This window comes from Cygnus olor, chromosome W (genome assembly GCF_009769625.2).
Source record: "Cygnus olor isolate bCygOlo1 chromosome W, bCygOlo1.pri.v2, whole genome shotgun sequence".
NCBI lineage: Eukaryota > Metazoa > Chordata > Aves > Anseriformes > Anatidae > Cygnus > Cygnus olor.
The window spans coordinates 3,640,216-3,652,752 of NC_049199.1; the positions used below are offsets into that span (position 1 = coordinate 3,640,216).

A 12,537-nucleotide genomic window follows, 5' to 3' on the forward strand; every position below is an offset into this window, starting at 1 on the left:
ATTGGTATCACACCAATGTTTTGTTTATTGCTGAGCAGTGCTGGCACAGCATCAAGACCCTCTCCAACACTACCCCCCCCCCCCCAAAAGCCAGTAGGCTGGGGGTGAGCAAGAGGTAGGGAGGGGACATCACCAGGGAAGCTGAACTAAACCAACCAAAGGGATATTCCATAACACATATCACACTCAGCAACAAAAGGTGGGAAAGGGGAAGAAGAGGAGGGGAGACTCTTGTAATGAAGACATCTGTCCTCCCAAACAACTGCTACACGTGTTAAGGCCCTGCTTCCCAGGACATGGCTGAACATCGCTTGCTGATGGAAAACAGAGAATTTTCTTCCCTCTTTGCTTCTGCGTAGCCTTTGCTTGTTTTTTCCCCTCTTTTTCCTTTAAGTTACCCTTATCTCAACCTGTGATCCCTTTTTTCCCCCCTTCCATCACACTTCCTTCTCCCCCTCTTCTTTTGAGGAGGGGGAGTGAGAACACAGTTGCGGTAGAGTTTCTGTCCAGCAGGGTAAAACCACCATAGTACTCTACATAAATTATATACAACTTAAGGACTGGTTTTCTCACTCATGCATGCTTTACAGTCTGACAGCCACAATCCTCCAGGCAGATCTGTAGGAAAGCTCTAGAAAGTGAGCAACCCAGATCGATCCTTCTACATTGAAGCAAGCTACTGTTTAAAGCTTTGTACTGGCTTGCTTTCATCTCTCCCTAGTGCAAGCAGTCGAGAAAGTCAAAACAGCCTATCCCAGTGACCTGCATAATGCCCCCATGAAATCTCTTTATGATAAAAAGCCATTTCTGCCCTGAAAATAGGTTCATCCACACTGAACGGCTGTGTGGTGTTTGGCTGCCAGCCGGGCTAAACCACAACACTAATAAAGCCGTGCATCATTTGCCACCAGACTCTCATCCTTTCCTCACTACATCTCCAGTCCTTATCCCCAAGTGAGTACTATATATAGCCCTGAAAAAAAAAAACATCGCAGTTGTTCACAAGTCTGGGTACCACAAGTATTTACTATTGTAGGGAAAAAATTGATATAAAACACATTTGCTCTTTCTGCAATACGGAATGTTTTAAAATTAAACAATTTATTGCCTATTGATTAGAATTAAGAAAATTTGACTACACCTTATAGTAAAGTTACAATATATGAACTTATCAGTGCATATTTAACCCTATGAATAAGCCTGTTTCAAACACTTGTACAAAATCAAGTCAATGGTTTTGTTTTACCACTATCATGATGAAGCCTCCACTGCAAAACAACAGAAATAGCTTTTGCTTTGATAAAGTAGTCTGACAAACACCATTCCATTAAACCGAGAAGTCCAGCGCTTTCTGAAAAACAGTATTTCCTTCAAGCATACCTTCTTTGTAAAACTGAAATTGGGATGTAAAGGGGGTGGAGGGAGTGGAGAGAAGGGACCACACATTTCATAACTTGAAACATACTTTAGTTTCAAGAATAACAAGATAGTTAAGTTCACTTCATAGAATCACAGAATATCCCAAGTTGGAAGGGACCCACAAGAATCGAGTACAACTCCTGGGTCCCCAAAGGACCATCCAAAAAATCTGACCATGTGTCTGAGCACTGTCCAAATGCTTCCTGAACTGTAACAGGCTCACTGCTGTGACCAGTTCCCTGGGGAGCCTGTTCCAGTGCCTGACCACCCTCTCAGTGAAGAACCTTCTCCCGATATCTAGCCTGAACCTCCCCTGTCACAACTTCAAGCCATTTCCTCAAGTCCTATTGCTGGTCACCAGAGACGAGATCAGCGCCTGACCCTCTGCTCCCCGTCATGAGCAAGCTGTAGACCGTGATGAGGTCGTCCCTCAGCCTCCTCTTCTCCAGGCTGAACAATCCAAGTGACTTCAGCCGCTCCTCATACATCTTCTCCTCCAGACCCTTCACCAACTTCGTAGCCCTGCTTTAGAGGCTAACAGTTTTATATCTTTATTATACTGTAACACCTAAAATTGTACACAGTACTCGAGGTGAGGCCACACCAACTCAGAGTAGAACAGGACAACCACTTCCCTTGACCAGCTAGCAACGTCATGCTTGATGCACCCCAGGATATGGTTGGCCCTCCTGGCCTCCAAGGCACACTGATGGCTCACGTTCAGCTTGCTGTCAACTAAAACCCCCAGATCCCTCTGTGGGGCTGCTCTCCAGCATCTCATCCCCCAGTCTGTACATATAACCAGAGTTGCCCTTTCCCAGATGCAGAATCCAGCACCTGTGTTGTCCTTCAGGTGTTTTTCAGTGACACACAGAATAATTTTCTCCATAATTTTACTAGGCACTGAAGTGAGCTTGACAGGCCTGTAATTACCGGGGTCTTCTTTCTTGCCCTTCTTGAAAACTGGAACAACATTTGCCAGCTTCCAGTCAACTGGGACCTCCCCAGATTCCCAAGACCATTGAAAAGTAATTGAGAGATGTCTCATGATGACATCAGCCAGCTCTCTGAGTACCCTGGGACTCATCCCATCAGGCCCCATGGACTTAGATGCATCCAGGTGGAGCAGCAAAACCTGCACAAGTTCAGGGTTAACTGGGAGTTTATCATTCCTGCAGTCACAGTCCTCCAACTCAAGGCACCTGGGGTCACAGAGCTCATCATTGGTGTTGAAGACAGAAGTAAAAAAAAAAAAAAAATCATTAAATCTCTTTTTTTTTTTATGTCCCTGTTTGTTACATGACTGCCTTCATCAAGTATCAGACCAATGTTTACTCTGGTCCTCCTTTTCCTGTTAACATACTTAATGCCTTTTTTTTATTGTCCCCCACACTGCTGGCCAGCTTGAGCTCTAATTGAGCCTTGACCACACAAATTCTCTCCCCACAGAGAGCAGGAGGACCCCTGTAGTACTCCCATGTTGCCTGACCTTGCTTCCAGCAGCCATACACTTTCTTTTTTCTGCCTAATCCCTTGAAGAAGATCCCTGCTCAGCCAGGCCAGCCTTCTGACCCTTCTGCTTAACTTCTGACATTTTGGAATTGCCTGTTCCTGTGCTCTTAGGAGGTGGCACTTAAAAGCCAACCAGTACTGATGGACCCCAATGCCTTCAAAAGCAGTTTCCCAGGGGACCTCACTAACGAGTTCCCTGAGCAGTCTGAAGTCTGCTCTCCCCAAATCCAGGGTTGAAGTTTTGGTGGCAGTTTTCCTCTTATCACCAAAAATTTTAAACTCGACTACTGCATGGTCCCTATGGCCAAGGCAGCCACCTATCGCCACTTCACTCAACAGACCCTCCCTGTTTACAAGCAACAGGTCTAGGAGGGCACCTTTCGTACTGAGCTCTCTTAGTACATGTACCAAGAAGTTATCATCAAGGTGCTTCAGGAATATCCTGGACATCTTTGTCTCAGCTATGTGATATTCCCCATTGACATCTGGCAAGTTGAAGTCCCCCATAAGGAGAAGGGCAGCTGATCTAGAGGTATCTCTCGGGTCCTTAGAGAATAATTCATCAGTATCATCCTGGCTAGGTGGTCTACAGTAGACTCCCACAACATCCCCTTTATTTGCTTGTCCCTTAATCCTTACCCAGAGGATCTCAACCATATTACCACCAATTACAAACTCCGTACAGACAAGTGCCTCCGTTAGATAGAGTGCCACCCCACCCCTCATCTGCCCTGCCTATCCCTTCTGAAGCGCCTGTAACCATCCATCATAACACACCAGTCACGTGCCAATGATGTCATAGCTCTGGGACAGGGCCAAGGCTTCTAACTCCTCATTTCTCATGCTGCATGCATCTGTGTAGAAACATTTCAGATGTGCTTCACTGAACTCAGCCCCTTGTGGGGCAAACTGAAGGGTCTTGCTAGCATGCAGCCCCTCAATTTTTGGCATGCAGTCCCAAAGCTTATCGCTGGCAGGCCCGGTTTTGTCCCTTTCCCCTTCAAATCTAGTTTAAAGCCTTATCAATCAGCCCTGCTAACTCCTGGGCAAAAATCCTTCCCCCCCCCATGATCAAGAAACACAAAATTACATCAGTGGCGCCAGCCTCAGAGCCACGTATTAATCTACTGGTGCTGCCTGTTCCTTTCAGTATTGATCCCTGCTACTGGAAGGAAGGATGGAGAAAAACACTACCTGTGCATCTGATCCTTCAACAATTGCCCCAAAGTCATAAAGTCCCTTTTGATCCCTCTTGGACTTCTCTTTGCTACCTCATTACTGCCAACATGAAAAAACAATAAATGGTAATAATCAGAGGGACATACCAGGTGAGTGACTTTGAGTGATGTCTCTTACCCAGGCCCCAGGGAGACAGCAGACTTCCCTATGGGTTGGGTCTGGACAGCAAATCGGGCCCTCCGTTCCCTTCAGAAGGGAGTCCCCTATGACAATAACCCTTCTTTTTTCCTTCCCCCCCCCCCCCCCCTTGGTGGAGGTTGTTGTGATGCAGGGTATAGGCTGACTTGCCCCAGGCAACTCCCCCAGTGTGGATGGACCTTTGTCCACATCATTTGCCTGCCCATCAAGTTCCAGAGCCTATTCCTGTTGTGTAGGGGCACCTGGGAAGGTGAAGTAGGCAGCAGGTAGGTTCACCTGCTGTGCCAAGCATGAATCTGCTTCCACTCTCTCATCTCTTAGGTCCCTCCTTCTACCTGGTGGCAAGGGGGTAGGGGAACCTTAATTTCTTGTGTTATGTCTGGCTGAGCAGCATGTCTCAGGGATAGCAGATTATTGTCCCACCAATCTCCTTCTCTGGCTCTCTGATGCTCCTCAGCCTGCCCGCCTCCTCCCAAAGCTCTGCCACCCTGGCAAAGCTGTTGTTCAACCTGGGCACACCTCCTACCGGCAGTGCTTGCTACCGCCATCCTGTAGTGGCATAAGAATAGGACACACCCAGCAGCCTGACACTTGGGTGGCAGCATGTCCCCCCCAGAGCTCTGTCTGGGAGGCTGCATCAGTTGTGGTGGGTGCCAAGCTCCAAGAGGTCATGGCCTTCTGCCAGGTGGATACAATCACTCCCTGATCCATCTGCTACACCATGCCCTTTTTTCCCCCCCTACTCCAGTCACTCACACTCCCTAGGGGCTGCCTTTGTATGGGGGGGGTGGGGTGGTGGTGGGGGGCACTCCTGGCTCCACCCAAGCCTCATCAGCCACCCTCATGAGGGCTGCCAGCTCCTGACAACTAGCTCCCTCAGCTGCCTTGAAGTGCTTCAATGCAGGAAACCCCCTGCACATTACAATCCCCCGCTCCGATGCGGAACACATCTGTTCCAAAGCCAATCACTGCAGCCAGAAGCATTTGTTAATCTGCTTTCCATTTTGAATAGTATTTTGTAGAAGAGCAATCTATCCTCTTCAGTGCCTTCACTAATACCCATTGAAAGTAGATCACATAGAGGGAGCAGTCATTCAGACTATATTGTCATTAAATATACCTCTTCAGGAATCTACTGAACTCTTTGTGACCTCTACCTTACCTCAGATATCACTTCCCAACTTCTCTTCCTAGCCTCTCATCTAGAAAAGTCAACCCAGCATCTTACTTGGAAGAGAAGAGAGGTAGTAAGTACATTAAGTATATCTTACTCGATGAGCCAAACTCATTCCTCAACATGTCTTCACACCTGCCACCAGCCACTTACATTTATCTACATAACTACTTAGAAATCAAGCCTGTGAATTATCGTCAGTATATATATATATATAACAATATAAAGCTTGAACACTGAACTTTCAGTAAAACTAAGCAGAATGATGCATCTAAAATTAAGTAGCACCAATCAAGTTATTCTCAGCTTCTTTATTCCATCAGACAGCCAAGGCATCTGTTACATCAAGTCCTATTTCTAGTCACTGTCTACCATTCATGCATTAGTAGCACATTCAGCTCAAGTCATCTCTTTTAGTTCATGCATTTAGATTTGACCAGGAAAGCTGTGTGACTGCTATGTCACGTATAATGGCTTGCAAGAACAAAGAACTAAAAAAAGTTGCACATTGTCATCCTTCCGCTCTATAGGATGCAAAACTGAAGTTTCATACTTCTACGTAATACAGCTACACTAAATCCAGACAATATAATGGCATTGATATTTTATCCCCAATACACTAATTGTAGTCAATTTGCAAGGTTTCAGTTTAAAACCTGAATCAGCGGAGGAACTGAGACTCATTCTGCATGTACAACATCAGTGGTACAGCCAATTTTCCCAGTTGCCATTGTCCCTAATAGTATTTCTGAATAAAAGCATTCCAGGTTTCCTCTGTGTAGCTAATATATTAAACAATTCATTTAGACTGATTTTTCCCTGTTCTTGAACTTTCAAGATAAGTGGACTCAGCAAAATCATCTTGAAGAAGCACAAGTCATACTTAATATAGTCACCAAGGCCAGCTTTGTAAATATGCAAACAAGTGTTTTATTAAGACCATTTTTTCCAACCTCCCAAAGCAGTGCATTGTATTCCACAAATAAGAGAAGGAAACTAAGTGCTTCATTGACGAAACTGCTGCTGTGTAATCAAGCAATCCATTACTGTAAGGTTCTTCATGCAACTTCACTGACTAGCTCATGTTTTCCAGAAGACTCAAGAAAGATTATCCATAGATATTTTTGCTAATTCTTAACAGATTTTAACTGCCATTATTTCACAGTCAAAACTGCATGTAAACAACAGTAACAGCCACCATGCATATGAAACCCTAATACCACACTACATGCATTTATTTATAATTTCCATAAATGTACTATCAATCCCATCATTAATCACTGAATATTTATTGATGAACTTTAGGCTGGTCAAAATATCAAAGCTCAACGTAGAAATTAAATACTAATAAAACCCACCAGCTGTTCTTGACAAGGGTAAACTAGAAGCTTACTTGATAGAGTTTGTGCTGCCACTATGCCTAGAACACAGCTGAACACAGGTATGCAAAGAGAAGACAAGCCACCAGTATAAAAAAAGAAAAAGTCAAACTTGAAGCATAAGGAAACAAGTCTAAAAGAACCAGTGCTGGTAAAGTCCTTTAACCAAAAACCTTCCTTTTAACAGAATATTAAAAGTACAAAAATAATTAGAATATACACAAACTTGATCCTCTACTATATTACAGACTAAATTTGTCTCATGTTATAAGTTTATTCATTTTTAACTGCCTCGATAGTCAAGTGTTATTTCATTACTGAGTATAAATTAAACACTGTAGTCAGCTGCACAATTCCTGCACTGTATTTGCATTACTACTAGCTGTCAGCAGTACCCAGTTAGCAGTTAAACTTGGCATGCGTACAAAGTGTCTCATTTCTTAGAAATCACATAGCTATACAACATTTGATTTTCCCAGACTTTAAAAAGATCATTTGAATGTGGTAAATTTGGTGCCAAAAAAAATAAATAAATACAATAAAGATACATTAAGGCCTACTTCTTTGAAATTTCTTCCTATTACGTCATTCCCCCCCACTTATTTTTCCAAAAAATCCATAACATTAGATATCTGACACTAATTAACAATGAGAAGTGACCTATGTAAACAGGCAGATCATTAAATAAAGCAGGACAAAAGGTAAGTCACCTGAAGTTTTAGCACATTAATTCAGTAACTGAGCTTCTGATTTACCTGATCTGCTAGATCTACTAGTATGAATTTAAACTTACCAACAGGTTTTGCTGCATCCTTCCAATTAACATCAGACCTTCTCAGCCATTGCCTATGCATTTCCAAAGCAAGAATTCCCAGATATTTCAAGACTGTCAAACATACTCACTTGCAACAAGGAGTAGAGGATTTAAGTCCTTTTTAAAGCATGTGATTGTGCACATGATAATTACATTAAAAATAATACTTTAAATATGGTTAAAGATGCCCCTCTTCCACACGCTTTTTCATTTTTCAGAAAGTTTTATTAAAGCATAGGTAAAACGTCTACACTGGGAGATGCTTCAATCTACACTGAACTGCATCAAATCAGAAACCGTCTTTTGTACAGCTATTAAGCTCCTACAGCAGGCCTTTTACCAGTTCTGACTTAACCACAATGTAATGCTCTTCACTTCACTTATTATTAGAAAGCTACACCCTTCTGGTCTTTTTACACATTTGCAGGATTAAATCAGAAAAAAAATATTTTAAGATAGCGACTTCCATGATGAGTTTTCTAGACATCCTGATCTTTGACAGCGGGGCCAATGCAACAAAGACTGGATGCATGGAGGGGGGAGGCACACAACCAACCACATTTTCAGCATGTTTAGAACACATTTAACAGCTCCAGAAGCAGTAGTCAACACTTCAGATATATTTATGCATGTTTTCTTTCTTCACATTGACCCTTGCCAACATTACTCAATCCCCCTCCCCTTTAGAGGCTATACAAAGATATTTTTTCCTTTCACAACTACTCACTGAGGCCTATTCCACTGCCAAAAACAAGCAAAGCCCAGACTGGGTGTGTCTCCTAGAGAATAAGGAATCTTTTATTTATCACCCCTTGGCTTTATTTTCACAGTGAATTCCTGGCTTTAATGTAGTGGGCCAAGAAACCCTCCTCATGTACATTACTGTCATTCCTCATCACTCACAAACAGAATCAAGTGCAAGCAAAGGGGAAAAAAAAATCTCAGTGCTGCCAAAATTAAAAAGAAAGCCCTACTTCCGGCTTTGCCAGACCCGAGGAACCACAGATGTGCTTCAGACCTCTGGAAAGGGAGAGAAAGAAAAAATATGAAGATTATTATAGACTTAATTTTTTTTAAGTGATTCCCTCTGAGCTGAACTCACTCTAGACTGGAGGGAAGCACAGCAAGCCTAGGAACAGCAACAGAGTTTCCCTTCAGAAAAATAAATAGCCATGCAGAGGAACACGTTTGTAGACTGCGCGTGGACAGCGCCCGGCACGGCTCAGCACGAACAAAAGGCTCAGGACCGCCCGGGACGGAGGTACCGGCCCTGCCTGCCCCTGCTTTGTCAACCGCTCCACTGTGGGGGTGGGGGCAAGAAAAAAAATTAAGCAGCCTCTTTCATCTGGCTTCCCCTTTCGAAGGGGAAACAAACAAAAATGAAAACAAAGTGTCCGGTCGCCAGCTCCTCCACAGTGCATCACCAAAACCAAATCAGAACCCCGTGGAAGTCTGATCACTCCCTCTCGAGGGGGATACACACACCCGTATGTGGGTCCGAGGCGAGCCGCCCCCCGCGGAAGAGGGTATTCACCTCCGTGGCCCTTTAAACAGAGACAGGGAGGAGTTAACTGAAGGCGCTCATTAGCCAAGAATGGCGGAAGAGCAGCGGCAGCCGAACAGCAGCGAGAGGGGAAAAAGGGATGAGTATTGGTCCGTTCCAGCAGGAGGAAGAGCAGCCCTCGCTCCCCCCCGTTGTCCCAAAGCACCTCATCCCCTTGTCCACCTCCCTCCTTCCCCACCTCACTGTCTGCCCGGAGCATGCCCGCGCTCCCCTCCTCCACTCGGATTTCATCCCCTTCCTCCGGCTCGTCGCCGCCCTAGAAATGCCTTTGTTTGCGGCTCCTCCCCCCACCCCCGCCGCCACCCCACAAATCCGCTCTCGGGATCTCGCATTCGTTTTTATTTCTTTATTTTGGAACACAACGTATTTCCCCACCCCCATCCCTGCGTGCCGCCTTCTGCTGATTCATTTCCACCGACGGCCCCGGGGGGGGAGGGGCCGCGGCGGAGTCATCTCCTCCCTATTGTGGTCTGGAGTACAGCGACGATCCGGATTGCCGGGGATGGGCGCTGGGAGGGGACAAAACCAAACGGGATTACACAGCCTGGATTATTGGGAGCGGGCACGGTGCAGTACGAGAGTTAGAAGGACAGGATTATCTCTACTCTTTCGCAGGCTCGCTACCTGCTGGGTAGGAACGACAGCACCGGGCTGGAGTGGAAGGCCGCCAACGGGGCAGAGTGGCGGAAGGTAGCTTTATCTAGGAGAGAGACGAAGGAGTTATATATTCTGAAGGCGAAGGGGAGGAGACTAGCGGAGGAAGTTGCACAGCCTAGGTTACAGGGTGGAAACGAAGGGGTTGCGCCGACCTGAGCGCTGGGGGCAGGGAGCAGCTTCGCCAGGAACAGGGCCGGCAGAAGGCCCTCGGCCACCAGGGCCACGGCGAGTAGGCGGTTCCCGGGATAACAGGTGGGTGACACGCTGGTGGGACCCGCGGTGCGGCCGGCAGCGCCCTTGTCCGGGCGGCTGAGACAGTGGCCCAGCTCCGGAGCGCGGCCCCGGCCGGTGACTCACCGACTTGCAGAACGTTATCGACGTAGCCACCATCGAGCAGAGATATACCCTTGCGGAAGGGCAGGCGACTTTCGTCGGCGGCAGCGTCTGCAGTATCACCGGGTGCGGTACTGACGGCAATCCCCCCAGGGGTGGTGGGGTCCTCAGCGCCGGTATTGAAGGAGGAGTACATGCAAATCTCTCTCTCGCTGCGGGGAAAGGACCAGTAGACGATCCTGCGCTGTACCGGCTCCGGGATCCGCTCGAATCGCTCCTCCACCCGCTGGAAGGGCCACTTCTCCGCCACCTTGCGAGCCGCGATGTCCAGCAGGGATTCGGGGCTCTGGGTCTTACCAAGCGGCAGCAATCCCAGGGCAACGGTGGTGGTAGCAGCAACTGCTACTGTTGCGGAGGAAGAAGAGGATCCGGCACAGAACACCCCGCTGCCAGGTCCGGCGCAGCCCACCCGCTGGCCTGGCCTACAGCTCGAACCATAGCCGGGTCTGCAGCAGAAACGCTTTGCGGGAAGAGGGAGCTGACCGCGCTCCGCCATGATCACACCGCTTCTAAACAGGCGACGGAAGTGCCTATACCCTATAAACGGCACCAGGAAGGCCGATGGCCCCGCCCCTCTACCATATAAGGGTAAGGGACGGGTACTTTGCTTCACCCAAGGGGGGGGGGGGGGGGGTCGGCACCATATGCAAATCGCCGGCACAAACAGAAATAGAATTGCTAGAGGAAGGCTTACTGCTCGCGCTGGCAGGGAGGAGTGGGGAGAAGAAATGATGCTTCACACACGCGTCCGCCCGCCCCCCACCCAACACCACCATCCCCACCACCACCACCACCACCACCCGGCGCGAGGATACTATGCCGCTGTGTCGCCCTTCTTTCTCCCCACCCACATCGCTGATGTCAGGCACGCAAACTCAGGCTGCGCCTTGCGCGCATGGTGGGAAAAAGGAGGGTGGGGCCTGGTGGCGCTCCCTCTCTGACACCTTGTAGAAAATGGAATTGGGGGGAGCAAGCTGTTCACCTCTGCTGGAAACGCTAAGGGTGGAGGCGGGGTGAAGGGAACTGCGCTCACAGCAGGGAAATATGGTAATGGCTGAGGCGACTACCCTCGCGTGAGGAAAGGCTAGGGCTGGCCAGCCTCTATCGCCTTGGCCGGGGACAGAGCTTCTGGGAGAGTCCTCGGAGGACGGGTGGGGGACGACAAGAGTCGCGGTGGCTGTCCTCATGCGTGACCGGCGCGGCCCGTGAAGCGGTTCCCTCAGCCGCACCCCCAACTCTTTCCACTCTATCAGCGATACTGTGATAGTCGCGGACCATTAAGACGGGGGCGCCCCGCGCGCCGTGGGGTGCCCGCGGCCCACAGCCCGTGCCGCGGGCGCGTTTCCGCGCGGGCCTGTCTGTGGTGCGAGTATAACGTTGCCGCTTTGCTTCGCAAATGGTCCGGCTTGGAGCCGCTCCAAGGTGAGAAGCTTCGTGCCGCAACCCGCCGCGAGTAAAGGGAACGCAATTAAAATATGTTTGCCTTAGTGTTGAGAGATCTGTAAAAACACTGTTATCATACATCTGTTCTGGTTAATTTTTAGCGAGTGGCGGTGTGCCTGCAATTTCCACAGTGCGTAAATTAGAAATGATTCTTTTTATTTCGGGATTCGCTAAAATACACCATTCAGAATCATACTGATTCCTCAAATTAAACGGAGAAAAAAATAAAGCTGATGAGCCACAGTAGCAGGCTCAGGATTGTGGTGATTTCACACTGATGGGTAGCTAAACTCCACCACACTGCTCTCTCCCCATACTCAAAAGAAGAAGGGAGGGAGAAAATGTGATGGGGGGGGAAGGCTCACAGGTTGAGATAAGGATAATTTAATTAAAGGAAAAAGAAAGAAAAAACAAGCAAAAGCCACACAGAAGGAAAGAGAGAAAACTATTCTCTACTTTCCATCAGCAAGTGATGGTTGGCCACATCCTAGGAAGCAGGGCCTCAATATGCATAGCAGTTGATTGGGAAGACAGACATTTTCATGAGAGCCCCCCCTCTCTTTCCCCTTTCCCACCTTTTGTTGCTGAGTGTCACATCATGTGGTATGGAATATCCGTTTGGTCAGCTGCCCTGGTGATGTCCCCTCCCCACCTCTTGCCCACCCCCAGCCCATTGGTTCTTGGGGGGGTTGGAGAGAGTCTTGATGCTGTGCCAGTACTTCTCAGCCATAGACAAAACATTGGTGTGATACCAATGCTGTTCTAGCTACAAGTGCAAAGCACAGCACTATATGGGCTGCTGTGG

The 12,537-nt window shown here is 47.7% G+C and overlaps 1 protein-coding gene across 1 annotated transcript in view; it reads right to left on the reverse strand.

The window, feature by feature from the left end:
• Positions 1–12,261, reverse strand: part of LOC121062420 (zinc finger SWIM domain-containing protein 6-like) — a 199,573-nt gene extending 187,312 nt beyond the window's left edge. Inside the window, exon 1 of the mRNA XM_040542409.1 lies at positions 10,254–12,261. Coding sequence (XP_040398343.1) covers positions 10,254–10,785 — 532 coding nt within the window. The 5' untranslated portion in view covers positions 10,786–12,261. The remainder of the gene's footprint in view (positions 1–10,253) is intronic.
• Between the last annotated feature and the right edge of the window lie 276 nt (positions 12,262–12,537).